A 23,883-nucleotide genomic window follows, 5' to 3' on the forward strand; every position below is an offset into this window, starting at 1 on the left:
GCACATTATAACTGTCTGGTTTGTTTCTGCAACCCAACAAGAAAGACATAGACTTCAGAGGATAATTAGAACTGCAGAAATAATTGCTTCCAACCTGCCTTCCATTGAGGACCTGTATACTGCACGAATCAAGAAGAGGGCTGTGAAAATATTTACAGACCTCTCACATCCTGGACATAAACTGTTTCTACTCCTACCCTCAAAATGATGCTACAGAGCACTGCACACCAGAACAACTAGACACAAGAACAGTTTCTTCCCCAAACGCCATCACTCTGCTAAACAAATAATTCCCTCAACATTATCAAACTAGTTCCTAAGTCTGCACTACTATTAATCTTCTCATCATTCCTATCCCCCCACTATCTCCTCCCACTTATATGACTATATGACTCTAACCTTGTTGCTGGTATCCTTAAGATTTATATTGTTTCCCTATGACTACCATTAAGTGTTGTACTTATGATTCTTGACGAACGTATCTTCTTTTATGTACACTGAGAGCATATGCACTAAGATCAATTCCTTGTGTGTCCAATCACACTTGGCCAATAAAAAAATCTATTCTATTCTATTCTATTCTATTCTATTCTATTCTATTCTATTCTATTCTATTCTATTCTATCTAAATGGGAGGGAGGACGAAGAGTTGGGGCTTAAATAAGTAGTGACAATTGGGGCTGCCTGGCTTTCGAATAGGGGAGCAGCAAGGTGCTCCGCCGGATTATCCGGCAGGGATCGTTCTGACAACCGCTGGCCTCGGCTGGCTAAAGAAGCTGGGCCGGCAGCTGGGACCTCCGCTGCAACCCAAAGGGGAGTCCTTATCAAGGGCGGAAGTGAACGATCCGGAGGTTTGACTTTTCGGTGGAGCCCGGGAGAAGTTTGTGGGTTGCGCGTTTCAGTGGGTGGGACGAGCCCGGCGGGAGCCTTGCGAGGCATGGAGTTAAACAGCCGGGATGGGTTCAAAAGTTTGGCAGCGAGTTGGCAGTAGTTGCGGGAGGGGGCTTCCGAGCGGTGGTTAATTTGCCAGAGGAGCAGATTTAGAACGGCTACAGGCCGTGAGGGAGCAGTCTCCCCCAGGGAATATAGGCGGCAAGGCTTCGGAGCCTGTGGGCGGAAAGGGAGGGTCGGGCTGAGAGGGTCGGGGAGCTGGTTTCCTCCTCCCGCCCGAGCAAGACGGCGCGGGGTCCAAGCAGCGGGAGGTCGGACGATCCGCGCAAGACGGCGGGGAAGGTGGGAGGGGCCCCGCCACCACTTAGAACCGCCAGCAGCAGAGGCCTAGGGAGCGCGAGGCGAAAAGCGGGCGCTCACGACCGCCTGCCTTGAGCGCGTGAGCGAAGCAGCTGCCGGGAGTGAACTGCCGGCAGGCTCCGGTAGACGGGACCTGGGCTTGGCCAGCCGCCTCAACCGCAGGAGGCCACCCGGGGAACCGCTCGGAGTTGGCCGACTCTCTTCCTCCTCCTCCCCGCCTCAGGTCTCTGCCGGTGGTGGTGCCGGGCTCCTGCTGTCCCATGGCGCGGCTCTCGGCGGTCTCTGAGGTGGGCAGACCTTGCTCAGCGGGGGCTGCCGCCGTCTCAAACCCGCCGCCCCTGCCGCCTCCTCGTCGGCTCCGCTGGTCCAGCTCCCGCTTCCGGCAGCCCTGGCCAGCCTCCCTCTCCCCCTTGGCTTCAGGTTTGAACGGGGCCTCGTCTGCTGCCGGCCAGAGCCCGCTGCCGGCCAGACCGCTGCTGTCCCTGGGGCTGCTGCAGTTGATTTTGGGATGCAGCATGGTGGCCCTAAGTTTTGGGGCGCTTTCCCTCAGCAACTCCCCGCAGGTGAAGAACTCCTGTCCCTTCTGGGCCGGCTCCTCGGTAAGTGGCCCCCGGCCGGGCCCTTTTCTCGCCTCGGCGGTTGTTTTCCAGCCTAGCTTCTATGTTAAGCCACCTGCTTGGAGTTTCTACGTTACCGTTCCTCCTCCTCTTCGAAACAGACTTTAGGCTTGGCAGCGTCCCAGGTGTATTGATGCTCACAACAACCCTGCAAGGTTGGACGCTACAGAACGGGCGGTTTTCGTTTTCCCGGGAAGAGTTAGAAACGAATCGTGATTTATACGGATTGGCTAAAAATTGGATTGGGGGAATGGGAAGTTGGAAACGGCATTGTTAGCCGTTGAGGTTAGGACTGCCATATAAGGGCTACAAAAATTAGGGCGATGGCGGTTTTCGTTTTCCGGAAGAGTTGGAAACGGCATTGTTAGCCGTTGAGGTTAGGACTGCCATATAAGAGCTACAAAAATTAGGGCGATGGCGGTTTTCGTTTTCCGGAAGAGTTGAAACGAATCGTGATTTAAACGGATTGGCTAAAAATTGGATTGGGGAATGGGAAGTTGGAAACGAATCGTGATTTAAACGGATTGGCTAAAAATTGGATTGGGGGAATGGGAAGTTGGAAACGGCATTGTTAGCCGTTGAGGTTAGAAACTGCCATATAAGAGCTACAAAAATTAGGGCGATGGCGGTTTTCGGAATCCGTTTGCTGGCATCCAGCTCGGTTGTGTTTTGGATTTTTGATCGCCCAAATCTTGTAGCCCCAATTAAGTTTGATTTTAACTTGTGGCGTTTATTTGAGGGCATTACATTTAGGAAGCTCCCAATAGTTTACTTAGTATGTTAATGAAATAACTTAAAATGAAAAACTATAGGAATTGTAAGGGAACATTTCCTTTCTTTACTTCTGAATGTTTTATATTAATAATGCAAATAAAAACATTTAATGCTCTTAGGCTCTGTTCCAGTGTTGTCCCTGCATTTTTGAAAAGCCTGGTTGATGTGAAAGCATAGAACCAACTATAGTAGTGAACAAGATTCCAGATAATACTGGTTTATTATTTGTCATGCCTTGTGAAATTGCTGTTAAGCATAATTGCTTAATATAGATGTGTTGTAATTTATTTTCATTCTTTAAGCCTCTCCTAGAATGTAGTGAGGTATTGTCTTATTTAATAAAAGGCTTCCTGCTTATATATATTTGCAAAGTCAGCTGAACGCATTCATGAAAGCAAGTCTCATTTGCTATGGATTTTGCTTTCATTCATGGATTAATCTTTTGCCTCAGTGCAGCATCTAACTCTCTCTCAAAAGGTTACAGACTTTCTGAATTGCAGATACTGTCCCAGCCACTGAGTGAGGAAGCAAAACCTATTAAATGTCATTTAGAAAAATATGAGCAGAAGTAACCATATCTCCTAAGATTTCAAAATTATATATCTACATTGATATATTAATTTGTAGCTTTATGAGATTCCTAGGTAGTTGGAAAATGTCTCTTTCCTCTGATATAATTGGTGATACATTTTCTTGTGAAAAGACTTCCAACCATAAATGCCTTGCAGGCTGTACACAGACATTGGAGAACTCAAATTCTAATTTTAATTTTAATTTAAAGATGAGTGTATCTCAAAGAATTTGGAGTCAGTAAATTATTTAATATTTGTGGCCAATAAAATGATCTGTGTGATTGTGTCTTGAAAGTACACAATGATTAGGCAGTATTGATATGATGATCATAGGCTAGAACTCTTCTTTCTAAATACATAATGAGCAATATTGCAAAGCATAATTTCAAATTCCACCTTAGTGGACACTAACAAGCAACAACTTTATATATTTTTATTCTTATGAAGTTGCAGTAAATATAGGAATCTGTTTCTGTAGACATAAGTGGAGAGAGGAGAGTAATCAGAATATTGTAATTTACTTTGTAGATTCTTATTTTCTCTCACCTTTTTTGCTTTGCATATTTTTTTGTCTATTACTTTGTGAAGCAGCTGTTCCACTGCATCTGTACTGGCAAGTCAGACCCTTTGTAAATTCTGCTATGTCTCCTTTGTGATGCTAACTGCCAATTGAGATCTATCATCCTTAATAGATTAATTACTGTTGTTCACATCAAACATCTTAGTAGCTGCTTGTGAATTGCCCAAATGATGCAATCTTTGTATGTGTGGAAAATGATATTTTTAAAAAAATTTTAAACATCTTTTCTTGATTAATCACCAAGGTAAATAATTTAGTACCATATTTATATTAGCATCTGTCCATTTGAATACTTACATTTGAAAGTAATGTAAAAATTAAACTTTTTAATATTTTCCATAACTTGCATTACTCTGTTCACAACAGCTTAATGGTAAATGTAGGCACTTCCAGATATAGACCCATTAATTTTCTAGTTAAAAAAGGTGTATACAAATATACAAATAACCGAATCAAATGTTAAACTTTGTTTAAAATTTTAAGAAAAATAATAAACCCACATTTAGAAAGAGTAATGTCGTACAGGTAGTCGTCAACTTGCAAACTTTTGTTTAGTTCAAAGTTACAGTGGCACTGGAAAAACTGACATGACCATTTTCACACTTATGACCATTGCAGCATTCCCATGGTCATAAGTATTAAAATTTAGACACGTGGCAACTGGCATGTGTTTATAATGGCTGCAGTGTCCCGGAGTCATGTAGTCATCTTTTGTAACCTTCGGACAAATGAAGTCTTTGTGGAAGCCAGATTCACTGTTACTACCTTAACAACTGCAGTGATTCACTTAACAACTATAGTAAGAAAGGTTGTAAATGGGAAAAACTGTTTTAACAATTGCCTTGCTTAGCAGTGGAAATTTTTGACTCAATTGTGGTCATAAGTTGAGGACTACCAGTATGGGGAAACAAGCTTCACAACAGGTAGAGGGATGTAGAGTCAGATAGTTGGCTTAGCATGATTTGAAAATGATTCAGAAGAGTCTTTGTAGAAGCACGGTGTGATTTTCTTTCAGGTTTCCTGGTGAATCTGACAAAAGATATTGCCACTTTAAGAGTTGCATTAAAAACACTGGTCAGCTGAACCACAACATTTTTTTTTCTTGGTTTCTCAGACCTGCCTCTGGATAGAAGCTATTGGTGTGACCCTGTAGGTAGAGGCTGTGAGATGTCAGTAGGGAATAGGGCAGTAGTGAAAAAGGATTTCTAATTGCTAATACTGGGAGCGAGAGAAATGTGAATATTGGCCAAGTGAAAATATACAGGAAGCAATCCAAATTAGCTGTTACCATTCTTTCTAATTTCTCTTCTAGGCCAGCCTAGTATTTCTCTCCATCTCACCCCAGGTAGCAAAAGATTTTGAATCAGCATCTGTTCTTGGGGAACAGATCATAGATTCCTTGCAGTAACTCCAGCATTTCCCAGGATATGTACAGCCCATAGGCAGGAGTGGGTTCTACTTACCTTTACTACCGGTTCACATCGTACCTGCGCATGCTTGCTTTGCTTGCGCATGCGTGCACCCTTCTACGCATGCGCAGAAGCTTCTGCGCATGCGCAGATCGCTTTTGATGACGTTCAGGTCAGTGGGAAGAGCCTCCCGCTGGTTTTACTACCAGTTCTATAGAACCGGTGTGAACCGGGGGGCAACCCACCACTGCCCATAGGTTCAAAACTGCTAGAAGGCCTTTGATTTGTACTATAAAACCTTTTACAGGAAGTCCTTGACTTATGACCATTGCTTAGCGACCAAAGTTACAACAGACCTGCCAGGGCACTACTATAACCTTGGACTAGAAGTTATGATGGTCATCCCTTCCTCTTAGAAAGTAAAGAAGGGATCTGCAATAAATCTTCATGCCAAGATTGAAAGGTCCCTTGGTTCAGATAAACATAGGACATCTAGGCAGATAGATATGATTATTAATTTCCTATTAAAGCTAATTGCAAGCTAAGGGCTTTTTTTCCAGTCCTCATTTCAAGTTCCTTTTTTCCTCATTAGTAAGATTCGAAAATGAAAAGTATAAATGTCTTAATAGGTTTAACGTTGCATCTTATATTGTATTATTTTAGTATGGTTATCTTTTTAAAACATGTGGATTTACTTACTTCTTAGCAGTCTCATTTCAGTGATTTTTAAGCACTTTATATGAGGAAAAGAGTTACTTTCAAAAGCCCTAATAACATTCCAAAGGTTATATTACTATCCAATTAAGACCACTTGTACTACTTCAAAACTTGGATACCACAGTTGAATAGATCTTTTTCCAATATATTAAAATTTGTAAGCCTGTGTTTCATTTTAAGTCTACATTATGAGAAGTATTTTACATCTGCTGGAAGAATAGGATTTTGCTGATCTTTATCATGTAAAGTCATGACTAATATTCTCTCAGTCCTTCATAACAGTTTGTTTTATTGTTGCAGGTCATTTTATCAGGGATTATAGGATTAACAATATGGAAGAGACCCATGATACTTTTGGTATGTGTTGGTTAATATGATTCTGATTCAACTATTATAAGCAGAGAATATCACATTTTTTAAGGGGATAGCCTGACTATTAAAAATGAATCTTACTTTCCTCATGTAAATGGATGTCTCTTAAGGCAAAATTTTCTCATTTTTAATGAAATTATTTCAACTACACGTTATAGTTCGGTGTAACTTATAATTATATTTCCACACATATGTAATTTACCGCAGATTTGAAGAAGTGATTCTGAGAAAGTTTCAATAAATTTAAATTTCTAAAGTAGTGTATCTTGTATTTAAGCCTTGAAGTCAACAGCTGCTTTCTAAACTTTTTTTTTTCTACAGTGGAACGGCTAACAAACTCATTAAGTCCTTGATATTTCTTATATACACAATTTCTATTGCTTCTAATATTGCATCCACATAATTATGAAGAGTTTATCAATGTAATGTTATTTGCATTCTATAGGGTAGTGATTGTTTGATGATGATTTATTAAATTTGTATACTGCCCATCTCTCAATGACTCACAATCAAATTAATTATAATAAAATCAATAGAAGATTAAAAATAAAGATTAAAGATGGCAAGCACAAAAATGTGACGGGTCTCACCGTCCCTTGCTGAAAGCTTGGGTGAAGAGCCAGATTTTCTAAACAACAACAGAGTGAGTCCAGATGTCAAACTTTGTTCCAGATGGTAGGCGTTGCTACAGAGAAGGCACCCTGTCAGGATCCTGAAAATTGACATTGTCTAATCAAAAGAATTCGGAATGTGCCAACCCTCAGGACCAAATTAGCCAAGCACATGCTACTGGAGACAGGGAGTCCCTCAAGTAACCAGACCCTATACCTTGTAGGGCATTATAGATAACAACCGGTACCTTGAATGGCACTCTGAAGCAAACTGGCAGCAAGTGCAGCTCACATAGCAGAGCTGGTACTGCTATATGCTTGGACTAATTAAAGTAATTATCAAGGATAAGCCACATCTAGAGAGCATTACAGAAATCAAGCCACAAGGTTACTAGGGCACGGATTACTGTTTGAAGGGCCTCCCAAATTAGGAAAAGATGTATCTTGCCTTCCTGGCCCCAGGAGACACTTCTTCAAGCAGGAACTGCAAGTCCAAGAAAACCCAACCTCACCTCCCAGACTGCATCTCAGTTTAGAAGGGGGAAGTGTTCCCTCAGTCAAAGTCAGAGATGGAATATTCCCAGATATTTCTCAAATTCAAACAGCCTGTCACTTGGTGTTGCTGGGATTCAGTTGGAGACAGTTCTTCCCTATCCAGCTTTAATGCACTGGAGCAGAACCTTAATTAGCCTCACTTGGCTGGCCCAGATTCAAAATATAATTGAGTTACCTAAAACAGAGCTGCTGAATTACTATCTGTGGATGCAATAAGGATGGAGAAATATTAATGTTTTGCTGCCTGTATCACCAGAAGGCAATCCCTAACATAGGCTTTTACCTATTCTAGTCAGACTAGTTCTAGTTTTCTCCCAACAGCACTCCAGGAGAGATGGCATCAGATAATTTCTGTCTTTATTCCAGAAAGTATTTTTCTTTTGGATGTATACACATTATTGTGTCTACTTGTATAGTGCTACTCATTTTAGCAAATTGGCAGTGTTAGATGTTTTGTAGTAAAACAATCAATTTATCAGAATAGCATGTTCTTACAATATCCTCTGGGATATCAAACTGTAATATTTTACTTCGTTGCACAGAATGACAAACAATGAAATGGTATACCTATTTTCCCTCAGGGTTAGGGGAAAAAGAATTTTCCCTTTTCTTTGTAAGATAAAGTAGTAAATAAAGTGTAAGCTAGATAAAATGGGAAGAGAATAATTTCTTGTATTCAAGCCGTGGGATCCATACTTAGCTATAATGTTAAAATGGAATTTAGGGCTGCAGGCGTGCAGTTAGGCTGTAGAAGATTCTATGGTGTTTTTAAAATATACAGTCATGGCCGAAAGTGTTGGCACCCCAGAAATTTTTCCAGAAGATCAAGTATTTCTCATAGAAAAGTATTGCAGTAACACATGTTTTGCTATACACATGTTATTCCCTTTGTGTGTATTGGAACAAAACAAAAAAAGGCAGGAAAAAAAGCAAATTGGACATAATGTCACACAAAACTCCAAAAATGGGCTGGAAAAAAATTATTGGCACCCTTTCAAAATTGTGGATAAATAAGATTGTTTCAAGCATGCTTTTTTAAACTCACCTGGGGCAAGTAATAGGTGTGGGTAATATAAAAATCACACCTGAAAGCAGATAAAAAGGAGAGAAGTTCACTTAGTGTGCATTGTGTGTCTCTGTGTGCGACACTAAGCATGGACAACAGAAAAGAGGGGAAGAGAACTGTCTGAGGACTTGAGAACCAAAATTGTGGAAAAATATCAACAATCTCAAGGTTACAAGTCCATCTCCAGAGATCTAGATTTTCCTTTGTCCACAGTGCACAACATTATCAAGAAGTTTGCAACCCATGGCACTGTAGCTAATCTCCCTGGGCGTGAACAGAAGAGAAAAATTGATGAAAGGTTGCAACGCAGGATAGTCCGGATGGTGGATAAGCAGCCCCAAACACATTCCAAAGAAATTCAAGCTCAGGGAGCATCAGTGTCAGCGCGAACTATCCGTCAACATATAAATGAAATGAAACGTTATGGCAGGAGACCCAGGAGGACCCCACTGCTGACACAGAGACATAAAAAAGCAAGACTACAGTTTGCCAAAATGTACTTGGGTAAGCCAAAATCCTTCTGGGAAAACGTCTTGTGGACAGATGAGACCAAGATAGAGCTTGTTGGTAAAGCACATCATTCTACTGTTTATCGAAAACAGAATGAGGCCTACAAAGAAAAGAACACAGTATCTACAGTGAAATATGGTGGAGGTTCAATGATGTTTTGGGATTGTTTTGCTGCCTCTGGCATTGGGTGCCTTGACTGTGTGCAAGGCATCATGAAATCTGAGGATTACCAAAGGATTTTGGGTCGCACTATAGAGCCCAGTGTCAGAAAGCTGGGTTTGCGTCCGAGATCTTGGGTCTTCCAGCAGGACAATGACCCCAAACATACGTCAAAAAGCACCCAGAAATGGATAGCAACAAAGCGCTGGAGAGTTCTGAAGTGGCCAGTAATGAGTCCAGATCTAAATCCCATTGAACACCTGTGGAGAGATCTTAAAATTGCTGTTGGGAAAAGGTGCCCTTCCAATAGGAGAGACCTGGAGCAGTTTGCAAAAGGTCCAAAATTCCAGGTGAGAGGTGTAAGAAGCTTATTGATGGTTATAGGAAGCGACTGATTTCAGTTATTTTTTCCAAAGGGTGTGCAACCAAGTATTAAGTTAAGGGTGCCAATAATTTTGTCCAGCCCATTTTTGGAGTTTTGTGTGACATTATGTCCAATTTGTTTTTTTCCCTGCCTTTTTTTGTTTTGTTCCAATACACACAAAGGGAATAAACATGTGTATAGCAAAACATGTGTTACTGCAATACTTTTCTGTGAGAAATACTTGATTTTCTGGAAAAATTTCTGGGGTGCCAACACTTTCAGCCATGACTATATCTAGTCCTCTCCGAAAGGCACTTGGAATAAATTATGTTTGTTACCCCACTTTTTGGCATACAAAACCTAGCTGATACTTGAAATATTTATCAGAAGTAGGATCAGGTTGTAAAGCAGTAAAATCTAGTTGGTGTAGTGCCATAAAGTAAATATATCTCAGCAGGAATATCTGAATTTGAAGAGTATTATACAATTTTAAAAACAACAAATAAATAATAAATAATTCAAATACTCTCTGAGATATCAGCTTGTCTTGTCTTAATGTGGTAGACAGTAAGCAATTATGAATAAATAAGTAATTTTGCTATTGATGTGCTAAATATAAAAAAGCTTTTTCCATTGGAAACCTGTCAGGTTCTACTGCTGTAATTTTCAGTTTTATAATTTCCATAACCATAAACATAGTTAAAAAGGTTTCTTTAAGAATTTCAGCCCTTCAAGAAATATTACATTACTATAATATTGATTACTACTATATTTCCTTAAGTTATTATTTTACTATAATGCAATACTTTTTTATGTATGGTATATATGTAAATATATACTTTGCTTTAAACGTATTTTTAACCATAATATGTATAAAGGTTTTTTAAGAAATACAAGTTGAATAAATATAAGCGATGAAGTGATAAAGGATTTGAATATTCAAAATATACAATGATAAATTATCTCTACTATTTTTTTAAAAGTTGAGAAAATATATATGGTTTCAAAGGAGTCTTGGAAGTAATAAAAATACAGAACGTACATCCTTTACATCCACTGCTTCTCATTTGTAACTGAGCTTTCTTTGTTTGCAGTTCTTAAACATTTACTTCCACATTCTCTGCATTAAAAGGAAATGATCTGTATCATTCAAAGTTTGAATAACATCACTTCACTTCAAAAATAATTTAGAACAACTACCGTATTTCTCGGAGTATAAGATGCACCTTTTCCCCCCAAAAAAGAGAGTGAAAATATGGGTGTGTCTTATACTCTGAATGTAGCCCCTCCCAGCCTCTGAAACTGAGGTTTCAGAGGCTGAAAAAAGCCTCTGAAATGGAGCTTCAGAAAAAAAGCCTCTGAAACAGAGGTTACAGAGGCAGAAAAAAAAGCAAGGTGCAGAGCTCACAATCAATGAACCTGTTGCTAAAATTCACCTCTGGGAACAGCTGATTGGGGGTATTCCGGGAGGCTGATCCATCAGCCAATCAGCTTTTTGTTATTTTCCCCCCCAAAAACTAAGGGGCGTCTTATACTCCGGGGCGTCTTATAGTCCAAAAAATACAGTATTTAATTCCCAACTATCTCAGCAGATTGCTGGCCTACTATGGATTTGGAAGCTAAACAATATTGTATTGGGCATGGCGAATATTTGGAATTGAGATTACCAAGGAATGCCAGGGCTACACACCTGATCTGGAAATTGGAAAATATTCTGGGCAAAAAACAATAGAGAACACTAACACTTTTATCAAAAAAGTCTTTGCTTACATTTTAGGAATCACAAATTTTAATGGCTCCAGTTAAGAAAACCTGGGCATTATATTAGTTATTCACTCTGCGTTTTCCGCACTGTGCCTTTTAGCAAAACGAACAGTTGTTATCTTACCTATATTTTATTTCTGGATATAGAGAAAAAGAAATGGTAATTTAAATTCTTTAAATATTATTGTCCTTAATAGGGTGTGAAATAATGGCTTCTATCTCATTATTTGCAATTGAGTATTTATTTCATTATAATATTACTTAGATACTAATGTATTTTAGATAATTGAAATACTGAATGCATTGAATAATGCAACAGTATCAGAGTTTAATCTTTATTTCACTTAATATTCAAATGTTTCTATATCATTTGAGATTAGGGTCCTTCCTAAATTGTTATATTTGTATTGAAAATGGATTTTATGTGCATTTTATTTGCACAGTTGAGCCCAATATAGGCTGTAGCCAGCTAGTTGTGGGAAGTAAACCTGTGCACGTGCAGATCCACATGCATTCACTGTTTGGGTGAGAATTTTCCTCATGATAGGATATATATTGAATATTAAAGAAACCCACATGTTTGAATGTTGTCATTCACTGTGCAATTTTTATTTGTTCTAGGTTAACTTGTTTGTTTTGCTTTCTGTTATTTGTGTTCTCTTGAACCTGGCTGGCTTTATCCTTGGATGCCAAGGTGCTCAATTTGTGTCCAGTGTCCCTAAGTGTGATCTGGTGAGAAGATATTTGTGTTTAAAGTAGATATTCAGAGTATAACAAATAACAATAATTGTAATGTTCTACACTTAAATAACTAATTATTACTATTCTGCATTAATGAAATAATATCTGAAACCCTAATATTAAATGTATAAATCTGTGATTTTCTTCTGTTCAAATCAAATACCTACATTCTTATATAGGTTTTTGAGAATCTAAGGCTTTAAATAGAAAGCTATGAAAGTTCTTTAATTTCCATTAATTAAGTTATTTAATTTACTTTATCTATTAACAGATAATAGACAAAGCAATAATATATTTTATTGTTCCACGTAGCAATTCCTTAACAACGTTGTATGTATCTTGTAACAGTAAATTGTATTTTACATTATGGATTATTAATCTTTTGATTTAATTTGACAACATTTTGATGTTGCTGTATATAAAACATTGCTTTTAAATTACTAATTCAAATGCTTACTCTTCTCAATATTAAAGGTAGATGTTGCTGAAAATAAAATTTGTTTCTGCTGTGAAGAATTTATGCCAGCAAAATGCACTGAGAAAGAAAATGCATTGCAATTGTATGCAATCCAATCATGCAGTTCAGTTCACCTTCTACTCAAAGTAAGGTTACTAATACTGACTAGTGGTTGTAAATAAACTGCTATAAATAGAAACATGATTAAGTATAATATTGATTTCTTTCCAATGCAGAACTTCCAGACTTTTTGATGCCTTTTTATTCAGGACCTGTAGGAGGAAATACTGAGGAAAAAAAGACAACATATAACTTTATTTGACCATGTTTGGTCATGTCAGGGACTATATGTAGGACTTGTTGACTTTATCAGAATGCACATTCTGCATGAAGAAGGGAAAGTTGGATGTGTATAAAGTGAGAGTCTTCTTTGTAGAAATCATATTCTTTAAAAGAAAACGTTCTACTCTTTTTGCTCTGGAATTAAAATCTACTCCCCCATCCTTTCATATTTACAAAATACAACTGTATGTAAACTCAATCATATTCTTGCATCTGGAAATATGACAGTGTAAGGTAAAAATTGGAATACATAGCTTTGTCTCTCAGGATTGATGTTCATGTTACAATGATGTTCGTTGTTCAATGATTTTCACTTGAGTACAATATTTATTTTCCTCAAATAGCTGTTAGAAATCTGTATCTGTATCACAACTTTGGTGTGGATGATAGGGAATCACTATTGTAACATGTCTGGCATACAGCCTTTCTTTCAATACCTTCAAAAAGAGTTTACCACTTCCCAAGGGAGTCAGTTCCAGTGTTGAATGGTTCTTACCTTTAGGATTTTTTTTCCTGATGTTCAACCACATTTCATTTTCTTGTAATTTAAACCTGTTTTTTTTTTTATGCTGATTTCCGCAACATTTCCAAATAGCTCTGCCCCATCTTCTACATGCCAACCACTGGACTACTTGAGAGCAGCTGTCACATCTCCCCACAGTTCTCTTCTCCGAGATGATCATGCCCAATATCTCTAGCCATTCCTTGTAAGTTTCACCTTCCAGATCCATATTAAGATTTCTAGTTCTTCCTGTTATTCCCCATACTCAGTACATTTGTCATGGGCCTTGACCTAGGCATAAGCTTAGTTCCACACAAATAGATGGTGTGGAGTTCCAATTCCGTATCCATACTGCAGTGATAGGCTAAGGTTTAAAATTCCTTTACTTAGTGCTAAATCTCCATCTAGATGGGTCCCAGGGCTGGCTATCTGTATAAAAAGAAACATCTTTCATTGCAGGCCAAACTATATGAAAAATATAACTTGTAGCATGGCCCTAAAAAGGGTTAACTTGTTGCTTTGGTTCTCACAGAAGCAGACATTTGATAAGATTTACAAAACAACTTATCTGAACCACCAGAGATACTAAAACATGCTCACAAATCTATAGAAGTGATCATAATCTCTTAACAGGCATTAAAACTTATATTTAAATTGAAAAATAAATTTATAGATATGAATCTCTTTGTGGATTAAGTTACTGGTAAAGTAGATTTTTGAAAAATGTATAAACCGCAGGAAAGGTATCAGAAAATCAGGAGTCTGGTAGCACTAGCAAGTGTTATTAAAAGACATGAGTTTCATGAGCTGCAGCTTACTTCATCAGATAAATAGAGTGGCTAACTTAAATTTAGATTTAAACTGGAAGGAGAAGAAGAGAGAAAATATGCTGGTTATGCAAATGTGGGTTACATGAATAGAATCCTAGGAAGTATGAGCAAATTACAAGGTTGCTAGTATGATACACAGTGATTTTTTGTACCATGGTTGTCAAATTAGCATATAGCATAGTTTTTAGGTGAAGAAAAGGCATCTGCTTAAAAGTTAGCTGAATTTTGTGCTTGGAAATCAAAAGAATTAATGCGTGTATGTTTAAATATGTTTGGTGAATCACAATTGCAGTTATTCTTTTCAATTTTTTTGTCCTTCAGAAAGTTCTCTTTGCTCTCTGTGCTCTGAATGCCTTGACAACCACTGTTTGTTTGGTAGCTGCTGCCCTACGTTACCTGCAGATATTTGCAACTAGAAGATCCTGCAGAGTAAGTGAGTGCAGGACACAGGTTCATTTTTAAAAAATAGATATATTAAGAAGTCACTCTTCTGTTCCTGCTATAAAAGTGTTTTACAGAATTTTATCTTGTTAGGAAGAACCGCAAGTTTATACAGAGGAAGTTGAGGAAGATGGCCATGCTTCTGATCCTGATGATTTTGTGCCACCAGCCCCACCTCCATCATATTTTGATACCTTCTATTCTTCCTCACCACGTGGCAATCGCAGGTAAAGTAACTCCCTCTGGGATATTCTGAGACTTTACCACTGATTTAATCAAACCTTCTTACAGGTAATCCTCGACTTATCACCCTAATGGAGCTTACCCTTTAAGATCACAAGTAGTGACAATTGTTAAGTGAAATTGCTACATTTAACAACTGCCTACCCTTGCTCTCTTGCTGCCATCTCGTTTATATAGGCGGTTGATCTCCAAATAACATCTCCTAGCACACTGTCACTCCAAACTAATCCTATGACACCACCATCCTATCTACAGATTCATGTCCCTCAGTGCCATCTGTTTCACTTTTCCTGTACATTGTCAGATAGCTTGTCAGAAGACGTTTCTTTGAATAGCATGAATTTCAGCTTCTTTTCTTGCTTCTTGAATGGGTTTATAATACATTCTGTTAAACTAGGAGTGGATAACATTTTATTTTATTTTATTTTATTTTATTTTATTTAATTTAATTTAATTTAATTTAATTTAATTTAATTTAATTTAATTTATTTATTTATTTATTTATTTATTTATTTATTTATTTATTTGATTTTTATACCGCCCTTCTCCTGAAGGACTCAGGGCGGTTTACAGCCAACATAAAAACAATTTTATAAATAGAATTAAAAACATTTTAAAAATCTTATTCAATTTGGCTAACCCCATTTAAAACTATAATAAAGAAATGATAAAAAGCCCCAATTAAAACCCGTAATGTATTAGGCCAGCCCTGCGCGGTAAAACAGAAAGGTCTTGAGTTCACGGCGGAAGGTCCGGAGGTCGGAGAGTAATCGTAACCCCAGAGGAAGGTCATTCCAGAGGGTAGGTGCTCGCACAGAGAAGGCTCTTCCCCTGGGGGTCGCCAGCTGACATTGTGTGGCTGACGGCACCCTGAGGAGACCCTCCCTGTGTGAGCACACAGGTCGATGGGAGGCTATCGGTGGCAGCAGGCGGTCCCGTCTTTTTTGTAGCCAAAGACCTCACTTTATAGATTTTAGCAAGGACTGTGATAAAAAATTACTGAGCTGCACTCATCAGCATACTTTCAGTTACAATTTGAGATTCCAATTATCATCTTTAAAATTTTTAATGACATAGCACCTAGCTGCTTGAAGGAATCTCTCTGTCAAGGTATGTCCATCCTTTTTGATCTAACAGGGTTAGCCTGCTCCAAATCCCATGAATAAATGTCATCTGATGGGACCCAGAAAATATGCCTTCTCTATCACAATTCTCTTTGTGTTTTCCATAGCCCCACCTTGACCTTAATATCTGATTTTTCTCCCAGAATTTGGAATAACTTGGATGCTTAGGGTCCTGAAGAGTGCCGTCACAGTTATAGGGGGCTATGCTAAGTTTTCTGTGTCAATTTTATCTTCTGTTAATTGCTTTTTTAAAATCTGTTTTTAATCTATGCTGCCAAGGATTATTTTGAGTTGCGCAACTAACTGAATGTCTTAAAAGTGGATAAGACGGAATTTTTTTTTCTTTTTTCTTTTTGCATATTTTTTTTGGCAATTGAGGAAATAGAGCATAAATTGTGAAGATAGCAATAGAATATATTGGGCCCTGAAGTTGCAGGTTGCCTAATCCTATCTTAAATATTTAAGATTACAGGCAGAATCAATTTTCCTTAAGAACATTATTAGAGATTTGGTTCTTGTCAAACACTGAAGTAAGCAAGCTGTATACATTTTTATTTTTTATATGCTGAGTAGTTCCCTCCTACCTGCCATTCATTGTCATAATAGTAATGAAAATATCAATTAAGTAATTCTTAAGATTAACTGTGATTTTCTTAAGACCTTCAGTGCAAAGAACGAAGAGGAAAAACAAAATGTGTATCTCATTAGAGTTGAGACTGCATAATTTTGCCATAAGTGCAATTACAGTTGCATATTTGCCTGTAGATCTTATACTACAAAATAATGCTGCTTTTACTCTGAGTCAGGGCTGTCAAACTCATGACCTGCAGGCCGGATGTGTCACATGTTGGCCAGGCCCCCACCCAGTTTAGCGAAGGGAGAAAAGTCTCGATACGTCACATGATGATACTGTGAGTTTGACACCCCTGCTCTGAGCAGTCATCTGGTTCAAGATCTTTTGGAACCCTATGACATCATAGAGGTTAAACCAATAACAATCCTAGGCCTTGTGGCATATGTGATTTGCCTTATAAACCCAAGGCCATATAACTTACTTAGCACGAATAGCATTAGTCCACTATATATCAGAGCAGTCAGTAGCAGAAAGATGCAAATCAAGAAGTATAGAGGAGAGTTGAGCAAAGTGGTTGAGAGGCTGACCTTCAGAATGCCTACTTGGAAATAAAGCATAGATTACTGCAGTGCTGGATTTTTTATTCTAATGTTGTAACAATGGCAGAGGTGGCTAAAGTGTCTTATCTTCAATTAGCTGAACATATTGAACAGTTAGATAAGTGATATTTAGATGAATCCCCTCATTCATTCAGTGACTGTGCAGGAAAGACAAAGGGAAGATACTTGCTGTCTATGTTGTTTCTGGACAATCATACATTTAACATTTGTGTAACAGATACCATGCACCTCTACTTCTCTCTCATCAAGTAGTAAGAACTGGCTAACCAAGAATCCTAGTTTTGTGGAAGAGCCATAAACAACCACAATCTTTTTCCGACTAATTCTGAGCATGCAGAAACAGAGTTTATAATCCATTAAAGGATTTGTCCTTTTTCTTCCCCCTTCAGAAGATGTATGATGTGCAGGACGGTAATAGCTACAATTGTCTTCATCTCTCTGCTGGGGAAAAAAAGGCTAATTGTTCATTACTGTCAGCCTGTCTTTAATTATAGTTGTTACAGAAAAAAGATTGCCATTCTAATTCTGTGCATAAATGCTCCCTGAGTATCCTGATTTATCTCTGTGCCTCTACTTATATCAATGGACACTGTAGATTCAGAAGGACTCTTGCTATGGGACAGTGCTCGCAGTCCTGATCTCTGAGCCAGGAACCTCCATACTCAGCCTCTCTCTCACCAAGGCCAGCTGTCTGCAGTTCTTCTGCAGATTGTATGAGCACATCGGGTCTGCAAAGAGTACTGTAGGAGAAGGACTGTCAGAGCAGGGGGAGGGATAAAAAGAGCGATCAACCTAGAATCACCATCTAGCCATAAATGAACTAAGTCCAACCCCTTCCCTTGATTGCCATTGACTCTTACCTAATTCTAAACAAGGACTGACCATAAGTTAAGAAGATTCCTGTGCATTTTTTGCTTTTAGCAATAAATCAGTTAAATTGTACCTGCACACGAGGACCTGGTTTTTTTGCGCCTGACAAGTATTTGACATTTGGATATTTAATACTTTAATTGGATTCCATACTTTAGGCCCTTCTTTTTCATTCACAGAAAATAATCCCTGTTTAAATCCTTGTGAATACACTTAAAAAAACCCCTATTCTTTATATTGTTTTTCTACCAAAGATCGAATTCCATTATCCTAACTTTTGGAGCATATGCCATTAAAATGTTATGGGCATTCTTTAGTTGATGCAACCTTTTTCTCTTAGGATGCTGGGTTCTGATGTCATTCCATTACCACATATTTATGGAGCCCGAATTAAAGGCGTTGAAGTCTTCTGCCCTCTTGATCCCCCACCTCCTTACGAAGCTGTGATGAGCCAGATAAGACATGAGCAGGTATTGTTCAGGGTATTCGTCCAGCTTAACGTGCTTTCACAGGGGTCTGTGGTACATTGTCACATCCTTCAGATGGTCAAATGTGCCACTTTTTTGCCACTGTAATGCCACATATAGTGGAAATGGAAGCAGTTGAAACAAACAAATATTTATACTTGATCTAGGCTTTGGACTTTGTTGCTTTCCCACTTCCTGCTTTTTTGTATCATATAGTGTTAAACATCAGTTCTGAAGAAAAAGTATACACACAGTAGTCCTTGATTTACAACCACAATTGAGTCCAGTTTCTGTTGCTAAGCAAAACATTTGTTAGGTGAGTTTTGCCCCATTTTATAACCTACCTTGCCACCGTTGTTAAGTGAATCGCGGCACTTGTTAAATTAGTAACATGGTGGTTAAGTGAATCTGGCTTCCCCATTGACTTTGCTTTTCAGAAGGTTGCAAAGGGTGATCACATGACCTTGGATCACTGCAACTGTCATAAATATGAGTCAATTGTCAAGCATTGAATTTTTATCACATGACCATGTAAATGCTCTAGTGGTCATAAGTGTGAAAAAATACTTTTTTCAGTGATGGTGTAATTTTGTGTGATCACTAAATGAACTGTTGGTTAAGGACTAGTTGTTCTGTTTTTGCATTTTTGTTTGTTCTAATTAATGTATTAACCAACTCTGTGTTTCAGAATCAAAATTAGTCCTAAAAGATTATTCTGTTTAAACTTATTTGATGGTAAAATTGTAGGCTATACTTTCTACTCAGTGCATGTTTTTATATCTCAAAAATTCTCAGTTTTAACAAGTAATTGTAATATCAAATATGGTTTTCTTAAATCTCATATCATTTCTGCTTTTAAACCCTCAGAAACATGCTAGAGTTTTAAATATCTGTAAAAAACAAACTTTCAAACCAGAATGTACTTAACTTTCCATCTTATTCATTTATGGTCCTTCTGCAAGTCTATAAGAATTTGGGAATTCAGAAATTAATGACTGATAAACTTTTTCATAGGTCTCTGGGTTATTCCCCCTAGTTGGCATGTCTTGTAATCTCACATAAGCCACAGTCACTCTGTGGAATAAAAAAGTGATAAGGCCATTGTATAGTTGTGTTTAAGTCTCTCACCCTCCGGCCACATGAGCTTCTTAGTATATCACAAAGCTAAAGGTAATGAAAAGTAAACAGGAAGTTTCATGCTGAATCTGATTTATATGAGTGACTTTTGGAATTATTCTATAGGAATGACAAAGTCAGAGTTCTTTTCCACCTCTGTGAATCTTCTCACTAACGTTCAGGGATTCACCTTTGACCTTTAAGGAAATTGGTTGTTTCTTCAACAATTAGTTGTGACACGTTTGGAAGGCTGAGAGCATATGCACCAAGACAAATTTCTTGTGTGTCCAACCATACTTGGCCAAAAAATTCTATTCTGTTCTGTTCTGTTTGAAGATAACAGCCATGTGCATTTGGTATGACTTGGACTCTGTGGATAGATAGATAGATAGATAGATAGATAGATAGATAGATAGATAGATAGATAGATAGATAGATAGATAGATAGATAGAGGGGTGCTATTCAACAGGTTCCGACAGGTTCTGGAGAACCAGTAATGGAAATTTTGAATAGTTCGGAGAACCGGCAAATGCCACCTCTGGCTGGCTCCAGAGTGGATTGGGAATGGAAATTTTGCAGTATCCTTCCCTTGCCACGCCTACCAAGCCATGCCTACAGAACCGATAGTAAAAAATATTGAATTCCACCACTGGATGGATGGATGGATAGATAGATAGATAATCTATCATCTATCTATCTACCATAGAAATTTATTTGCTGCCCATCTTCTGGGTGGGTTACAGCAGAAAAACGTTAAAATTACCAACTATAAGATAGCAAAACAGATAACATAAAATCATTAACACAATTAACTGCAGAAAAAATAATTGCTATCAACCTGCCTTCCATTGAGGACCTGTATACTGCATGAATCAAGAAGAGGCCCGTGAAAATATTTACTGATCCCTCACATCCTGGACATAAACTGTTTCAACTCCTACCATCAAAACAACGCTATAGAGCACTGCACACCAGAACAACTAGACACAAGAACAGTTTTTTCCCCAAAGGCCATCACTCTGCTAAACAAATAATTCCCTCAACACTGTCAAACTATTTACTAAATCTACACTACTATTAATCTTCTCATCGTTTCCATCACCAATCTCTTTCCACTTATGACTGTATGACTGTAACTTTTTCTTGCTATCATTAAGGGTTAAATTGTACCCTATTACCATCATTTGTGTTGTAAATGTTGTACCTTGATGAAGGTATTTTTTCTTTTATGTACACTGAGAGCATATGCACCAAGACAGATGCCTTGTGTATCCAATCACACTTGGCCAATAAATTCTATTCTAAATTCTAAAAAAAATTCTAAGATGATGAAGGAGGGAGCTAGATCACAGGGACGTGGATGGGATTAGGTTAAATTAGTCAACAACTCCAGTGTGAGGCTCCACCATTGGGTCCCCAAGCCATCTGGCAGAGCCTGGTCTTAAGGTTCTTAGCAAAAGTAGGGAGGGTGGGCTGTTTAACAGATGTTCATCATATTGTCTTGTGCAATTACTGTATATGTACTTTGTTTTATCTGCGAAAGCAGACAAATTTCCTGGACAAGTTAAAAATATTTTATGCTTGATTTTTACATCTAATAAAGGGGAAAGCTTTGAACTACAGGGCAATAACCCTTTTATTTTCAAATCCTTTTCAATCCAGCTGTATATTTGTCCTTAGGATATGGAAGCCTTTGCGGTTAGACTTTCAGCTAGAACCAGAAGTGGAAATAATTTATTCAGTTCTCTTGAACCCCTCAGAACCCTTTAGTGTTGTTAACTATGCTATCCTTAGCTGTCAGAATAGCAATAGTACTTAGACTTACATACCGCTTCACAGTGCTTTACAGCTCTCTCTAAGTGGTTTACAGAATCAGCATATTGCCCCCACCAATCTGGGTCCTCATTTACCTACCTTGGAAGGATGGAAGGCTGATTCAACTTTGAGCCTGGTGGGATTTGAACTGCCAAACTGCAGGCAGCTGGCAGTCAGTAGAAGTAGCCTGCAGTACTACACTCTAACCACTGCATCACTGCAGCTCAATTGGAGCTCAGAATTGGAATATGTTAAACAATTGATATGTTCCTCTCTGTCTTTCTGTTTCTACATTTTGTCTGAAAGATAAAGTAGCTTCAGCAACCAGAATCATCTTGAGGCTGACATACCAGATGCATCAGGGACAGCCTGGCATCATTTACATATTCTTTAGTGATCTTACAGTTGGATTACTACAGTGTATTGTACATGGGTTTCTTTTTAAAAACAATTTGGACATTTCAATAGATTCAATCAGTCAATCAATTTTTATTCAGTCATAGACTAGTTAATAAAACAAAATCACAACTGAGGTGAAAAGAAAAAAAGTCTAAAATATCTAAGAAGATTAGAAAATAAATTGTAGCGTAAACAGTACTTAGATGTCAAGAAATAAAATCAAATTATCATTACACATAAAATCAATCAGAATGACCAGAATGTTTAGTAAAGAAGGGAGATCATTATTTCTGGAGAATATTTGTGATTTAGTGGTGTTTCTTGATAATTCTATTTAAAATTCACATTTAAATTAAATTAAATTTAAATTCTCTAAAGTCAGGAATGTATTTATATTTCTCATTAATTTACCTAGAAGATTACTCTGTTATTTTTACATTTAGGAAGATGCATCCAATTCAATTGTTGCAGAAGCTGTAAATGATCCATCTGAACAAAACGATACACAGGTACCACAAGGTAAGTGTTTTTTGAAGTATTGTGCTTAAGGTTAGCAAGAAATACAGTAATGGTTGTTTTCTTATTTAAACCAATGTATTGTATATAACAACCGTTTTCTCTCAAAATTGATCACTCTAGAACAGCCTTTTTCTTTCACTTAAACATTGTGGGAGGAGAACCACGTTAGTCTATGGTAGCAAAAGATCAGGAGGAGTTTGATTTTTGACTAACAAATTACATTAAAAAAACAAACAAACCTGCAGTTCATTTCATCAGATTCATAGAATAGCTAGACTGATACAGGATTTAAACTAGGGCTAGAGGGAAGTGGGGGAATGGAGGTCAGTCAAGCAGAGGCAGGGTGCACATAAGACAGATTGCCAGTATTTCATTGGAATGTATTAAAAACCTGTCATTTATTTGTTCTGTCCTTCTGAGATTGCCTGCACCTTTGACCTAGGTGAGTTCAGCATCCTTTCACTCACTGACGGAGTTGGCAATGCTCCACTGGATTCTACATAGGACAAACAGGGCAAACTCTGCACAAAAGAATTAATAGACACAAATTTGACACCAGGAAACAAAACAAGGCATTGGAGCACTTCAGCCTTGTAAAGTCCTTGAAGTGACTCTTTTGGAATCACAGGACTTTATCTCCATCATTGCTAATTAAATGAGTAACTCTTACTGTTGGATTTTGGAAGCAACTGAACAGAACTAAAACCTTATTCGTTCTAAAGCCTATTTCATGGTAGTATCGTTATTTGAGGAATAAATTTCACATTTTCCTTTTGTCCACAATGCTTTCGGAATGATTGTGTTGCTGATGTTAATTTAAAAGTATTTTAATTATTTGTTCATAATCCCCACTATTTTAGAAATGTGAATAGACAAAATATAGAGGCCCTGGATTAGATTGAAAATTAAACTGAAGAAAGATAACACACACTTATCACCTTTTTATGATCTTGTATTGATGGAATTGTCAGGCTATTTAATTAATTTTGAAATTACATGTGTCTAGGGTAGACCATGAACCATAATTTTATTTATGTTCTCTCTTCTAGGACAAGTTCTCACAGTTTACAATTTTAAAAAGTACAGAATACATAATATTAATAAGTGCAACATGTATTTTAAAGTGAGAGAGAATTATTGTTAAAATCAATGAAAAGACATCCAGAATAAACTAATCTTTGGACCTGGTTAGGCATCACCTGACAGAATACATACAATTCTTATTAGGTTCTCCCAGTGAGGGATCCTTGAATCCACAAATATCAAGCTATGGGGGTTTTTTTTTAATCATTGAACTGAATATTGTGTGCACTGCTCTTATTTGATGAAGGGAAGAACTAAGAGGGTACTCGGGAGAAATTGCCAAGGGAAATTTTCCAACAGTTTTGTTTAGGTCTGTAAAGCGAAGACAAGATAGATATGCTCTATCCCCTGTGTGATTAGCTGATTCTGAACCTAGTGACTTGGTGGATAAGTGGAAAACATTGTTTTGAGCTCAGCA

At 37.8% G+C, this 23,883-nt stretch overlaps 1 protein-coding gene across 4 annotated transcripts in view; it reads left to right on the forward strand.

The window, feature by feature from the left end:
• Positions 1-746: 746 nt before the first annotated feature.
• The window catches only part of ENTREP1 (endosomal transmembrane epsin interactor 1), a 33,048-nt gene continuing 9,911 nt past the window's right edge, over positions 747-23,883 (forward strand). Inside the window, exons 1-8 of one of the 4 annotated variants that reach the window (XM_058167362.1) lie at positions 876-1,850; positions 6,221-6,277; positions 11,943-12,053; positions 12,537-12,665; positions 14,515-14,622; positions 14,728-14,861; positions 18,406-18,535; positions 22,307-22,382. In XM_058167362.1, coding sequence (XP_058023345.1) covers positions 1,512-1,850; positions 6,221-6,277; positions 11,943-12,053; positions 12,537-12,665; positions 14,515-14,622; positions 14,728-14,861; positions 18,406-18,535; positions 22,307-22,382 — 1,084 coding nt within the window. In that variant the 5' untranslated portion in view covers positions 876-1,511. Of the gene's footprint in view, positions 852-875; positions 1,851-1,879; positions 2,024-6,220; positions 6,278-11,942; positions 12,054-12,536; positions 12,666-14,514; positions 14,623-14,727; positions 14,862-18,405; positions 18,536-22,306; positions 22,383-23,883 lie in introns of those variants that run through there. The other 3 variants (XM_058167363.1, XM_058167364.1, XM_058167366.1) reach the window with 3 other exon arrangements.

Source organism: Ahaetulla prasina, chromosome 2 (assembly GCF_028640845.1).
Source record: "Ahaetulla prasina isolate Xishuangbanna chromosome 2, ASM2864084v1, whole genome shotgun sequence".
NCBI classification, from domain to species: Eukaryota; Metazoa; Chordata; class Lepidosauria; order Squamata; family Colubridae; genus Ahaetulla; species Ahaetulla prasina.